This window comes from Frieseomelitta varia, unplaced genomic scaffold (assembly GCF_011392965.1).
Source record: "Frieseomelitta varia isolate USP_RPSP 00005682 unplaced genomic scaffold, Fvar_1.2 scaffold_924, whole genome shotgun sequence".
Taxonomy (NCBI): Eukaryota; Metazoa; Arthropoda; class Insecta; order Hymenoptera; family Apidae; genus Frieseomelitta; species Frieseomelitta varia.
The window spans coordinates 136,542-150,784 of NW_025110728.1; the positions used below are offsets into that span (position 1 = coordinate 136,542).

Here is a 14,243-nt window from a genome sequence, read left to right on the forward strand (position 1 = left end):
TACTCGAGGGACTCTAGGCCGCTACATCACCCCCTTCCCAGTGATAACGATACTGAGAAGAGGAGGCCTATGGAGGAGTGTGGATGTCAGATGATGTTGCATCCTCGCGGGTGTGTCGTCGTCCCTTCCTTTTGTTGCTCCGGTGCGTTTGGTTGCGTGTTCATAACATCGTCGGGAGATCACCAGTTGAAGGGTTTGAAATTGACTATGATAATGCGAGGATAATGTAGGAAGTGATGATGTGGGTAAGGTGAGGAAAGGTTGTGCGTTTCGTCTCAGAGTCGCTGCCTAGACTCATCAGTGGGGCTGATGGCAGCGACCCCTTACCCCAGACGCTTGTTTTTCTAACTACTCGCTAGGCTGGACGGCACCCATCCGCACTCTGTTTGCTTAACATCGAATATCGGTTGACTTTCGACGCTAGGCGCACAGCCACTTGCGGCTTGTACGAGTGGGTGTTCGAAACTCGTACTCGAGGGACTCTAGGCCGCTACAATATCATATAATAACAACAAAATTTATTACAATACAAAATCTTCGCCACTATAAGTGATAAAAGTCTTCATCTTAAAGATGAACTATGCTTTTTTTCTTCGAATAATTATCAATGTTTGCTATTTAGTTTGTAGTTTATTTAATTTAGTACCACAGGATATTTTAGAGAGAATGAAGGAAAAAAATTAAACATAAATCGAACAATTCTCTTATCTTGTCAAGAATTATATTTTGAAAGTAAAATATTGACTTTCTGTCAACAATCGCTGAGTTTGTTTGAGTTGGATCACTGCTGAATTTTGTTTAATTTGGAAAGATCAATTTTGTTCAATTTAAGGACTTTAATTTACGTTTAATTTAATAATGGAAATAGATTCTTTTAGAGGATTGGAAGAAGGAATATAGGGATCAAATGGATGAAACAATTCTTGCATCTTGAAGAGAACAGTATTTTGAGGAAAATAAATAATTACCAGTTAGATGGCTGTCAAATTTTGTTCATTTTAAATTGAACTAAGTTGAAAGAGTTCAGCGAAAGGGAGTTTAGGTTTCTTGAAAGGAATTCAAAGAAATCGAGTAGCTGATTCAAGAGGAAGAAAAAGAGAATGACAACACTTTGTCAGATCAGAACAACGTACCTTCCTCGATCCGAAGAAGAACTGTATTTTGAGAATGAAATACTTTCTTTCTTTCTTCCAGTAGTCGCCTTTCAGTTGGATCGCTATTGGATTTCGTCCAGTTTGGGAGAATTTAGCAGAAGTAGATTTTTTTGAGGCGGTCGAAGGAAAAAGTTTGAAAGCGAATGGACGAAACAATTCTAACATTTTCGGAAGAATGAGATATTCCTTGTCTTTCGGTATTGATCAGATCCTTGTCGAATTTTATTTAGAAAGTTGTACTGAAAGTTTAGGTTTCGTGGAGGGACAATACACATTTCTCGATCCTACGAGGAGAATGAAACATTCTTTCTACAGTCGTCAGTCAGATATATGATTTTGCTTAATTTTTTGACGCGGGGAGGTTTCGAAAGTGATAAATATTGACTGATATGATACGTTGAGGAATAATGGATAGATGTTGGGAATTCGTCAAAGAAATTCAGATAAGAGTAATCCGTCGAGCCGCGGATCCCTGATCGGTCGAGAGAGTGTCGAAACAGCGTGACCAAGAGATCGGGCATTCGCGGCGAGAAAATTAATAATGAACGACAAAAACGGCACGACCATTTCGCCGTGTGTCGTGCCCGGAATCGCCTAACTGCTCTCAATATTTCACAGTGCCTACGTTCGTGGCCGATGAACCGTGTCACGCGATGCGGTCGAGCGGCTCTCGGACAAGTCCTCGATCGCCCGCCGCGCCAAGAAAATATTGAATCTTAGCTCTCGTTTCAGGAAATACGTCGTTCGATTTTGGCCACGAGTAAATTGAACGTAAATTCGTGTCGGCGTAGAAATATACTGTTCAACTGTTTCAACCAGCTTTTAATCATTGAACTGTGTTTGAACGAGTTTCTAACCGTTTCACACTGAATGTACGGATCGTTCTGATCTTTTTTTAACCCCTCGCGCTGGCAACCGGTTCGCGGACCATAACGAGTGACCGAACCGTACGCAATAGTTCGTCGCTTTCTTGTTTCTTTCGAACTCGTCGGTATGATATCACTGGATAACAAACTCATTTGTTTTGCCTTGGTTACATTTAAATACACTTGAAACTGAGAAAATGTTGCAATTTGTGACAAAAACTTCTCGACGTGCGTGGCACGTGATTCCAACGCAAGAGCAACGTCGTTTCAACAGAGGTTGTTACAAATTATTGAATTATTTGTACAATTATACGAGAATGTAATTCAAGAAGTAAGATCTTGATAGAAAATTTTACCTGACGAGAACACAATGCTGTCAACGCAACGATTCTTTCTCCCTGTATACACCCTCTTATTTCATCCACGTAACCCTCCCACTTCCTTCCTCGTGGTGCACAAGAGAGGAGCAAGCGAATAGCGCAAAGTTGGCCGGTTGCTCGAGCTTGTTTTAAAAGTGAGAAGCATTGTCGTCGTAGTTGTCATCAAGGAAACTTCTCCGTCGTGTTTCAGGTGGCGTGGTGAGCTACACGATACCGGAATCCCCGACGGTGGAGCTGAGCGACATCTCGTACGACGGTAAAAGGCAGGACAACTTGTTAACCGATGGTCTAGGCCGGCTGGTCGATGGAGAGGTCGGCGCTGATAATTATAGGTTGGACATGGGAGATGGAAGAGGTAATCGGTGGGTGGATACACGAAGGGGTGCCAAGTGCCGAAACGGAAGGCGTCTCGAAGACGTTGATCGCGCCCTCGGAATGATTCACGTCGCACAGTGGTAAAGATTCGATTTCTAGCTAGACAAAGAAGGTATATATCAAATAGAATTTTAAACAAGTAGAGTAATAAAATTGTTGAGTTGAGTAATAAAATAAAATAGAGTATTAACCCCTTGTTAGTTTTTCTTTTTTAATTTTGTTGTAATTTCCATCTCCGACTTTTTCACAATAGAACATATAAATCTTCCATGATAAAGTATATGTATATGAAGTTGCAATTACCAAGTTACATCGAGATGTTACATAATTAATTCTAAGTCATTTTCTCTGTCTAGAATCGGAACTTTTATCACTGTGCGCCTTATCGTTGGAATTGACGCGCCACGTGCACCATTTACAGGTCACCGAATACGAAGATCATGCGTCAATTCCATTTTTGCTGATATATCGATGTGAAGTCTTTGAATTACGACGACTCGCGAAGAACCTTGAACATCCCTTGTGCGCGGCATAAACGACGAGACGCTTTTCGAAGGGAGGATTGATTCTTGAAACTTTGAAAACCGTAGTATCGATTCGGGGGATGAAAGTAAGCCGGCGAGAATGATATTTGAAATTTTTAAGCGGGCACTGAGGGAGGGATGCTGGAAGAATCGATTCGGTTGCGAAAAAAAGGAGCATAGTGTCCGTATGCGTGTTTCGCCTTACAAAATACTCGACGGTTGAAATTTTTATCGATAGTGTTCAACTTTAATTTATCTCTTCGCTGGAACCTTCTTGTTAAACGATTTCAGAATTTTCCTAATGTTCTTGTTGCAATTTAATGATATTCGTACGCTTTGTTAATTATTATTAGACATCTTTTCCTTTTAGAAAAGTTCAAACTTCGGAAGATCTAAAAAATGCATATGATACGTAAACATATTCAAACTAATTATAATTTATAGAATGGATATAGTAATAAAAATAAAGAGAAGATGAAGTGATAGATAATCGAATAACGTGAGATTTAGAAAACATCTGTAAAGTAGAAAAATCCTGACGATGATCTAAAGATACCTGACAAGCTTAAACTTTAGATATCATAAACTTGTCGAGTTTCAAAAATTTCCATTTCGACCAATTTTATAATTAAAAAATTGGACTGCGGATTGACTATGCACTCTTATATTTTTCTAAACACAACTAAAGGAATAGAATCTGAATTTTGTTTCACGCGTTATAGTAAATATTACAACGAATGCTTTCAATCTTCTATATATTCTCAAATATTCTAACGCGTTGTGCGTACGTGTGTATCTTCTCTTAATGAAATGAAAATAAAATAGAATTGTCCATTCGCTTCAAATAAATTTTTATACTCTTTCCCGGCAAATTTCTGAATGTGCTCGAAGTTCCGACATATTCAGAAGCTCCGGAGAAATCAAACTGCTTAAAGTCGGAAGCCCTGGCAATCGGTACTTAGCACCTGCAAACAGACGAAACAGTCGATTACGCGAAGACGACGCTTTACAAAACAGAGAGTCGACAGGATGGACTGGATCGGAAGGGTGTGAGGGTCTGGCGCTCGCGCCCCGGAAGTTTCCCCCGAACGGAATCAATTCAATTAACGAGAGAAACAAGAGATCAATCGCTGTTCACAGGCTTTAACTTCGATTCGGGCCAACGAAATTGTCTGCCTAGAATTCGCGGTGAATCAATCGCGTGAACACGAAACAGATACGTTCGTTCTTAATTTTTCTTGTTTTTTTTTCTTTTTTTTTTTTTCTTCTCGTTTTCAGGCACTGGATGGGTCGCGTGGATGCGCGACACCTTCGTCGACGATTACGTGGAGCTGGTGTTCGAGTTCGAGGTAGCCTGGATCTTCGAGGCGGTGCACATCTACACCAATAATTATTTCTCCCGCGACGTGCAGGTGGGTAATCTTTTTAATGCGTCCCCTCCCGTAAACTAGCCACGCGAGAGATAAAACTTTTAATGACCAACGCTCGTCGTTAGACGATCTTGATATTTTCCCTGTGACCGGATTACGCGGCTGATCCTGATTAAAGGTCGATTAAAAGTATCGATCGACTCTGATCGTATCGAATTTTATATCAGCGTTTGCAAGGAAACTGTAATAATTGTAAGAACGCTGTGTTTCACGTGATCTCTCGTTCTCGTGGTATTATCGTTCTAAGGTTCTTACATTAATTGTCGATTGATTTAATACTGTATCTTGCACGTTGAACTATCAATGCGAGTAATGCACGACGACGAATCGTTGGTATTTTTCCTTTCATCTGAATGAAAGGCTTCGCCATTAAAAGCGAAGATTCGGTCTTAAGTACCGGTTATAGCATAAGCGATGACTCGAACGAGTCATCCGTCAACTAATGTCTATTAAACCGTATATTTCTTTCTTCTTTAATGGCCGATCGCTCGTCGCGCGAATTTCTTTCACACAATACGGCGCATTGTTACACCATTACGCGAGAATTAATGTAAACAGCATCGTTGATCGAATGATATTTTAACTAAATTGAAACTATAACACCGACGCGAATATAGAAGCATCGCGATACGTGTTACCATCCATGGAGAATGCGATTAAATTTATCGAGTTACGCGATGTATTATGTTCTCGAATTAATTAACTATCTAATTTTGTGTTCGTTATCATTTCGAACAAAATGCATTGTCTTTCGTGGATTATTCTACTTGTACAATTCAATTTGCCGTTTTCAATAAAATCTCCTGAGATATTCGATATTCTGTTGCGTACACTCTAATTTTAGTTAAATGAAACAATTCATAATTATAATATTACATGTATAAAACGGAAGAATTATATGGAACAGAGATGAAGAGGAATTTGAACAATTGAGAATAAAAATTCAGAGATGAAATGAGAAGAAAGAAATACATGCAAAAGAGTATAAAAGTAAAGTACTTTTTATAATACAGTATTTACAGTAATAAACTTGTATTATAACATATACATTATATACGTATATCATAGTATTATATATTTATCGTAATAGTAAACTTGCATATCGTAAAATATTATACTGTAATACCTGCAGTCCAAATAGAATTTTTAAATGCTATAACAGACATTTCACTTTCTAAATATTATTTAGAACACAAAATTTGTAATATTTCAGAATTTTCTAACATGGTATTCTAAAATCCTTTAATTTAGTATTTCAAGTATTTTTTAAATATCACAACGAGTACTTGAAAACATCCGTTCAAACATGGCATTCTAAAATCCGTTAATTTAGTATTTTAATTATTTTTTAAATATTATGACGAGTACTTGAAAACATCTGTTCGATTTCCAATTCTATTCTCAACTTTTAAAAGTAAATGCTAAGGCATTTGTAGCAATATTTAATTCTGTTTCGGGCTTCAGACTTGCTTAATCGTGTTCGATAAAGGTACAAAATTGCATAAAGATCGCTACAATTATATCTAACAAAAAATGTTATACAACAGGCTAGACGCAATCGCATCTTAGATTTCCCATGCTGCAGGTATTCTCGAAAGCAGACGTCTGGTTCAGCGTTGATGGCGCCACCTACGAGGAGGAACCACTGTCTTACTCCTACATACCGGATATCGTACTGGAGAACGCGAGAAACGTGTCCATCGGGCTTCACGAACGCCACGGACGATTCGTCAAGATGCATTTGTATTTCGCTGGCCGATGGATCATGATCAGCGAAGTGACGTTCGATGGAAGTAAGCCTTTTATCGTCGTGACACGTTCTTTCATCGATCACCCCAATCACCCTCGTCAGAGACGACCTCCAGGCAGTGTTTCAATTAATCAAACGAAAGCTCTTGCGTACGATGTGTGCTCGTGATCTTTCTCTCTCTCTCTCTCTCTTTCTCGCTATTAATACGATTTTACGTAATTAGAGAGCGCTCGTACGATCATTGGACCGTGATAATAAAAATCACGGCGACTTTCGAACGGTCGCTTAATTACCATTTCACAGATCGTGACATCTCGTCAAAGTCTCGTTGAATCGATAACGAATAGAGCTAGCAGTGACAACCGGGATTATCTGTTTCCAACGTTCATCACGCTGCTTGTTTTCTTTTCTTGTTTTTATTTTTTTTTTGAACATTTGCCGCATCTTTGATCTGAAATATCTTTCTCGTTGAGAATTCCAATCCCATCGCGCGATCCTAATGACTGCTCGAATTAACGCCGTGATCCGTTGAATCGAGGTTACCGCGAACGTCCCCGCAGGGATCTCGTGTCGATCGTCGAAAAGAATCATTCCTGAAAAGAGTCAAGATCGAATTGGGAGTACGGATAGTCGATCGGTTAACGCAGTACTTGCCGATTCGGCGTTGATAAAAAGTTGGGAAACTTTAATGTCAAGCGTGTAAGTAAACTCGATGCTTTTGCACGAAGGAAATTAGGGAAAATTGAAAAGAAAATTTCTATCGGTAGGTTGAAATACAAGGTTGAAATACAGAACAAGATCAAACACAATTCCATTAAATTTCACAAGTTTCTACATATAGTAATTTATAACTAAACTGCTGGATTTTTATGCATTTATAAAAAATTTCGAATCACAAAATATAGAGAATATTGTGTATATATATATATAAAATATCCAACGTGTAGTGCTTTTTATAATAATATTCTACCAAAGGTCTATTTTTTTAATTACATTCTCAAAAAACATAAATCTGCATAAAAATCGATTTACTCATAAATACCATTTAAGAATGAAAATTAAAGTTTCGCCAATATACATGCATCTTCGAAGAGTATGTATGTACATCAAAGATTCACTTTCCCGACGAACTGATGACAAATCAAACAGACAGGAAGAAATAAAAGAATCGTTACGTGCGAATATTATAAACAGCTTAACTTAAGCTTCCGTTGTTTAATGCGGACGATATATCCGGCAGATGAGAGTGGAAAAAGGCTTTGTTGTCAGGCAGATTAAGCAAGACTTACAACGGTTTAATTAGCAAGACACGTCTCCTTGTTTCAGCGAATCCCTATGAAAATACCACCGAAGAGTCAGCATCCGAGTTCAGTAACCGGGAAATTCCAATGAACCCCGAGGTGGATCTTAACTTGCAAACAAGTAAGTGACTCGACGGCGGCGGCATTTAATTCGTATCAATCTCGAGTTAATTACACCCGGAGCATTCGAAACTTTTCCGTATCTATCTTATCTGGCACGCTGTTGGCTGGCTGAGACACACCAGCCTTCAACGTTAACTACAGTGGTTCACAAAAATATTTGAAAACTTATCACAAGAGAATACTTGTCATACGTACGTGTATATTATGTGTGCCACTATTGTGAAGTTTTGACACGACATGATTCTACTGGCAGTGGAAGCTATTCTATCGGAAATTATAAGATACTTATTGCAAACGTGCAGTGACGGAGAAAAAATTATAAAAAATAAAATATAAAGATAAGAAAATATATTATATACATATTTTCAAAAAAGTACTTCAGATTATTATATAACATCCCTCTTGTAAATTTTCTTTTAGAGAATGGTTAAAAATGGTTTTATTGTATATTGTAATTATTTAAATACTGTTGTACTTTGTACGAAATGTATCCTTGCATTAAGTATCATGTCATTTCCATATTTGTTATATATAATCATGACAGTCATGTTTCACTACGGTGTTAATAAAATTTCTAAATGTAATACACATGATGTATCCCTAAAATGTTCAAGTACTTTCGTGAGCAACTGAATGTATAATCCCGGTCTAATGGTAAGTTTGAACGCGTTCGTTGCATGATCGCGGAATGTGATTCCGTTCACGGTCAAGAAAAAAAATTCATCTTGTCCACTGGGAGCGAAAATAACAGGGAACCAAGTTAAATGCGAAGTATACACGTACACAAGTGCGCGCGTGCACACTTTGTGATATAGGTGTGCAACTTCATCACGCTTAATTATTACCCTTTGTTCTTTACCCTTTAACCGGGCGACTCTTACACACTGATTAAAATTTGCTCGCTTGGTTGCACTTCAGCTTAAGACTGTTCCGTATACTGCGGAGCACTCACATCTTCTTACAGTATAATTTGATGCACGGTATTAATACCCGTGGGAGGTGCACGTTTAATTGTTAAGAAACTTGATTCATAATGGTACTTACGTGCTAAATATACGTTTAGGAAATGTTTCTACATACTGTGCCTTGTAGTTTCTTGTAGTTTCTGGAAAATTTTGTTGAAAATGTTACAACGTTAGTCGAAGCGTCGTGAAATACTGTCAGTGATAGAAAAAGAAATTTAAAAAAGGTGAATTAATTAAAGTGGAGAATGGTAGAATTATTAATACTGTAGGAGGGTGTGTTAAAAAATTATTCATCAGTATACTAAGCAGTTTCTGAGCGAGTTCAACAAAGGTTGAAAAATTTTATTAAGATTTCACGTTGAAAAATGAAGTCTGAAAAAAATTATCAATAATTTCATGTATAACATTTTCCTTGTTTCATAAACAATATATCTCTTATCATTAAATCTAATTGAAAGAAACTTACTGTTTTAAAATTCTAAATTAAACTCGAAAAATGTCAAAATTTTTCAAAATTAGAGTAAATTTAAATAAAAATAAGACGCAATACATCTATATAGCTCATATAAATTTTATAGCTTTCTGAATATGTCAATCTATTCAAGGAAATTACAAAAAATTGTAAAAAATACTGTAGCAAGTCACTATGTGCTTAAACGTCCTCAAAGTGCCAAATTAATCAATATTTCATGATTTTTAAATTCAGTGCGTCACAACAAATAACGTAATTAAAATAATGGTACTGACTATACGCAATTTTTATGAGATTACATTAATCGTCCAGCGTAAGGCGAAAGAATGATCAAACATAATTTACAAAGTTAAATCGATCGTTATCATTCTTTGCTTTTTCCCTTTTTTTTTTTTTTTTTTTTTTTTTTGTTATCCTCTAGTTAAATTACCGGATTAATAATCGAATCAGGCGAGGTAGAGATTGTCCCACTTCTTACTGCGCGGCGCAATCATCCGTTCGACATCGGTCCGTCAGAAAATCAATTTCCCAATTTGTTCGTCCGATTATACACCAGAATAAGCCCCCGATCGAGTTTCGTCCTCTTTCACTTTGTGAGTACATAAGGTTTGTCCGACGAAGTAACTTCATTAGCGAAACCAGGCCGCCATTCTTTGCCAAGCAGAGGATACGATTAGAGAGGAGTCGCGAGTAACCGGCCGGAGAGACGAAGAAACTTGGATAGTTTATAATTCACGTAGCAACTTCGTCGTAACGTAAACAATTAGTCGGATTAAGAGGGTACTCGTTCGAGAAAGCGAACAAGAACGAGAAAGGAAGAGCCGGGGCTCTCGCGTCGATCCCGGGTCTTATTGCTCTAATGAATCGATTTCATCGGGAGGGTAAAAAGCACACCGCGTGCTTTTTCCACGATATCTCGCGAGAGGGTGCAGTGCAAACAAAAAGAAAAAAGAAAAAAGGATATATCGTGCGACGAAGGCGACGTAACGGAATGTCAACTTTAGTTTTTATTTTCTCGGGAATAATGAAAGTATATTACAATGAGTGGGTAATGGATTTTTATGCATCCACGGGAAGTTTAATGGCGCGAAAATATATAAAGGTATCTGGAGGAGTTGCTTGTTGCAAGTGAGCTGGAATGAAACTACATAAAAAGTATTTTCATGTAACGTTATATTTTTATTCGTGTAATACGCGTACTCTGTATATTTTTGCTTCTTCAAATTTCCAATAAATGCATAAAGATCCTCGTAAATACTAGCTTGTAGTGTATTATGTATTGTAACTTATAGTATTTAGTTAGGTTAACAATTATCTCATAAGAATACCAATTTGCATGGACACTCGCAGTCTTCTCATAATTGAACCGAATAACATTTTCACTTAATGATGCACTCTAGCAGCTCGAAGTTGCATAGTGAAATCACAAGAAATAACTTGTACCTTGATCCATTAAAAATCTCGTACATTTCTACAAATACAAAACATTATAATTTCTTAAACTTTCAAAAAATAATTCTAGGAATCTACAAATCTAAATATTAAGTTCCTTTAATCTTTTAACAACCACAACAAATTTGAGAAATATCATTTGACAGTGTGAATTGATTGCAAAAATATCGCGTTAACTTTTAACGAATTAATTCTCATCATCCAGTTGTATGACGACAAAAGTTCGGAATGTAAAACCTGACAGAAGAGAACTTCATTGAAAAATAGAGATACAAATGCAAATATTTTTGTAGTATATGCAAATATTTTCTGTAGTCACTGTAGATATAATCCTTCAACTACAATGCAGGCCCGTTCACAGAAATTCTGCAACATGAAACGCATCGGACAGAAATTAAAAGATGCTATTCTTTCGGTTTCCTGGAAAAAGAATTAAACATGGACAAGGATCGCTGTTGCCGCGAGCTCTTCAAATATTTTTTTTACTGCACGATGCGAGTTTCATTGTGTCGTGATTTCGAGTACAAAGAGTAAAGGTGCGACCACGTTGTTTCCCTAAAACTGGCTCATCCTTGCCGCGTCAATTGTTCTGGAAACTTTAACCGCGCCTGAATGCATCGGCTTTAATTGAAGCGGGCAAGGAAAGCAGGGTTTTACCATATGGTAAAACCATAACGCGATGAACCTTTTTTCTATTCGCTCAAAGCTTAATGCATTCACTTTTCGGCGAAGCGAAGAATCAAATTTCCAATTACCAGGCCGAAATTTCCTATATCGATAGGTCGTTCGATTGTTTGATCCTTTATTAACTCTCTACGTTACTCTTTCTATTTTATAGTTTTGATTTGAGGAGCAAAAGCCTCTTTCTTTGAGAATATTATCCGGGGAGTACGGTGTTAAATGTAAAACCACGAAACGTGCTTTTTTAATTAAGTGAATCTCAAAATCCTGTGTAATTTCTCGTTCCGTGCATTAGGCAAAAATATAAACAGAGGAGTCGCTATATTTTAGAATAATTAGTATTATCAACGACTGCCGTCGTATTACTGCGTTCTTTTCATGGGTAAAGTAAATTCAAATAGATCAATATTTATCAGTGACTCTGAGGAATATGAATATTCTTTAATTTAAATTAAATTAATAATACTCAATATTGGATGTCTTGTGGATTTTTGTATATTGCAGATATTTCATACATTTTAATTGCAGCATTTCGTAGTCTTATTTTAGAATTATTTGACATTTGAATAAAATTTACTAGTGACTTTGAAGAAGAAATTTGAATAAAATTATTAGTGACTTTGAGATCGCGGTAAAATTATATCAAAATTGTTGAAAATTTCGATAAATATACGGGGCACGAATGTGTTAACGAGAGAAGACTGTCGAAGAAGCGAAACGTCGAGAATAAACAGGAGGTAGTCGCGACGTGAATACTTAGTTACACGTTATTAATAGACAAACCAACGTTTTTCTCTGTATCTCGAAAGCTCAAAATATTTCCTCTGATCCATCACGAATAAACGAGCAGTTTGCTAGTCCGGCGTGGCTACGATTATCCAGCCGTGAAAATAAAAAAGCGCATCGTTAGACGCGACCATAACGAGACGGGCACGTGCATGCGCGAAAGCTCGGCTTTTTAACATTTCCTAGCGCAAAGAGGTGGAAAGACAGCACGTAAAAGCAGGGAAAGAATATGGACAGCCTCACGTGGAAATATGTGTTGTTCTGACATCAAAAACCTGTAAACTACTATAATAAAACAACGTATACGTGTCTGATTCGTGTCGAGATTATCTGCGAGTAACAATGAGAAGAATGTTTGAAATATTTCACCGAAAAAAATATTCAAGAAAATTGCTGTAGAATTAAAATTGAATTCGAAAGTGACGAAAGCAAGTTTGGCTATCAAAGTGACCAAAACAATTAAATTCACAATTTTTCGTGCAAATTTTACAGATTTAAAATAGCTGCAGAATAATAGATTTCGAATATACAAATATAAGAATAAATAGCAATAGTGGTATATTATTTTGTATTTTTTATTCTAGATATTCTAGATTATTTTAAATCTATAAAAAATTATTGTATCAGCGATGAAGTTATAAAAGTATTGTTCGAAATGGACTATTATATTTATTCTTAGAGTAGTCTTCTATTCTCAAAATATTATCTAGCTAGAATATTTTTAAAATTTACCATAAAATTCTCAGAATATTTTTAGAATAGTCTGTTTGCTGTTAGGATATTCTTAAAATATTAAAATTAATAGGATATATTTACAATATTCTTCAGTATTGATACTCAATTTTCTATTCTTTAGTCTTCTAGAAAAGATATTCTCAAGATATTCTTAGAATAATTTTAATAATAATCTTAGAATAGTCTTAATAATAGACGTAGAATAATCTAAAACAGAGAATACAAAATAAAAGATAGCCGACTATTACTAATAGCAATAACTTTTGTAAAATAGGTAGATAAAAAGCAAAAAAATTTATGGATAATTTCTTTAACATAATAGCTGTACTTTGACCATTAGTAGTTTTGAAGTTAAAAACAGAAACTGTTGCAGTGATGAGCTCCCTTCTCTCTCTCTCTCTCTCTCTTTCCTCTTATAAAATTTATAAAATTATTTATATTTTATTAAACGAAATTTACGTGCATTCGCGATTATGTTTATCTCGCGAATTATTCTCAAAGCACGTGTAACGTTTATTCTGGATATTAAAATACCCTTTAACCGACTGCACAAACGGCTGCAAAATTTAACCTCGTTATCCGCGCTCCTCGACAAACATTTTCGCACACTCTTTCAAATAATCCGGCAGCCAGCGGATAACACTTCCCTGGGCGAGTTTGCCTTTCCCAACAAAAGGAGAACGAAAAGCAGAAAAAAGAGTAGCGGCGCTTTAATGACTGGATAAAGAGCGGGATTAACTGGAGAGAGGGCCGATGGCGCATCGGCGGTGAAGTTAGTAGCGTCGATGTAAAATAAGCAGTTAATCGGACGAGAGTGGAAAATTAGAAAAGGAAGTAGGACGTGGCCGTGCGAGATTAGATAAAGAGTGACAGAAACGGTTTAATTAGACGAGGATCTGGCCAGGGTGTAATCACACGTTGAAGTAACGTGAGCATGAAGATGGAATTTCCTATAAGCGTCACCGATACAATGGAGAAGCATGTTCCTGTTTTTCCATACGCGATTTTCAAATGTTGCAATTGCATATGTAATTGATACGTGACACTTGAAAAATCACGTATGAAGAAACAGGAACGCAGTGTCTAATAGACAAAATCTCTGTCACTAAAAAAAAAAAAAAAGATACAGTCAATTATTGTTAACTGCACACTTGGAGCGATTTTTAGTAGAATGAAAGATAGAAAACAGAGCGTGGAAGTAAATAAAAAGTCGGACAGCAATGAAAATCACGCTGCGAATATTTTTGAT

General features: G+C 36.6%; 1 protein-coding gene across 2 annotated transcripts in view; it reads left to right on the forward strand.

The window, feature by feature from the left end:
- The window catches only part of LOC122537684 (discoidin domain-containing receptor 2-like), a 99,659-nt gene that overhangs the window by 72,970 nt on the left and 12,446 nt on the right, over positions 1–14,243 (forward strand). For both annotated transcript variants that reach the window (XM_043671059.1, XM_043671061.1), the window contains exons 5-8: positions 2,591–2,755; positions 4,578–4,711; positions 6,315–6,522; positions 7,806–7,901. In XM_043671059.1, the coding sequence (XP_043526994.1) occupies positions 2,591–2,755; positions 4,578–4,711; positions 6,315–6,522; positions 7,806–7,901 (603 nt within the window). The remainder of the gene's footprint in view (positions 1–2,590; positions 2,756–4,577; positions 4,712–6,314; positions 6,523–7,805; positions 7,902–14,243) is intronic.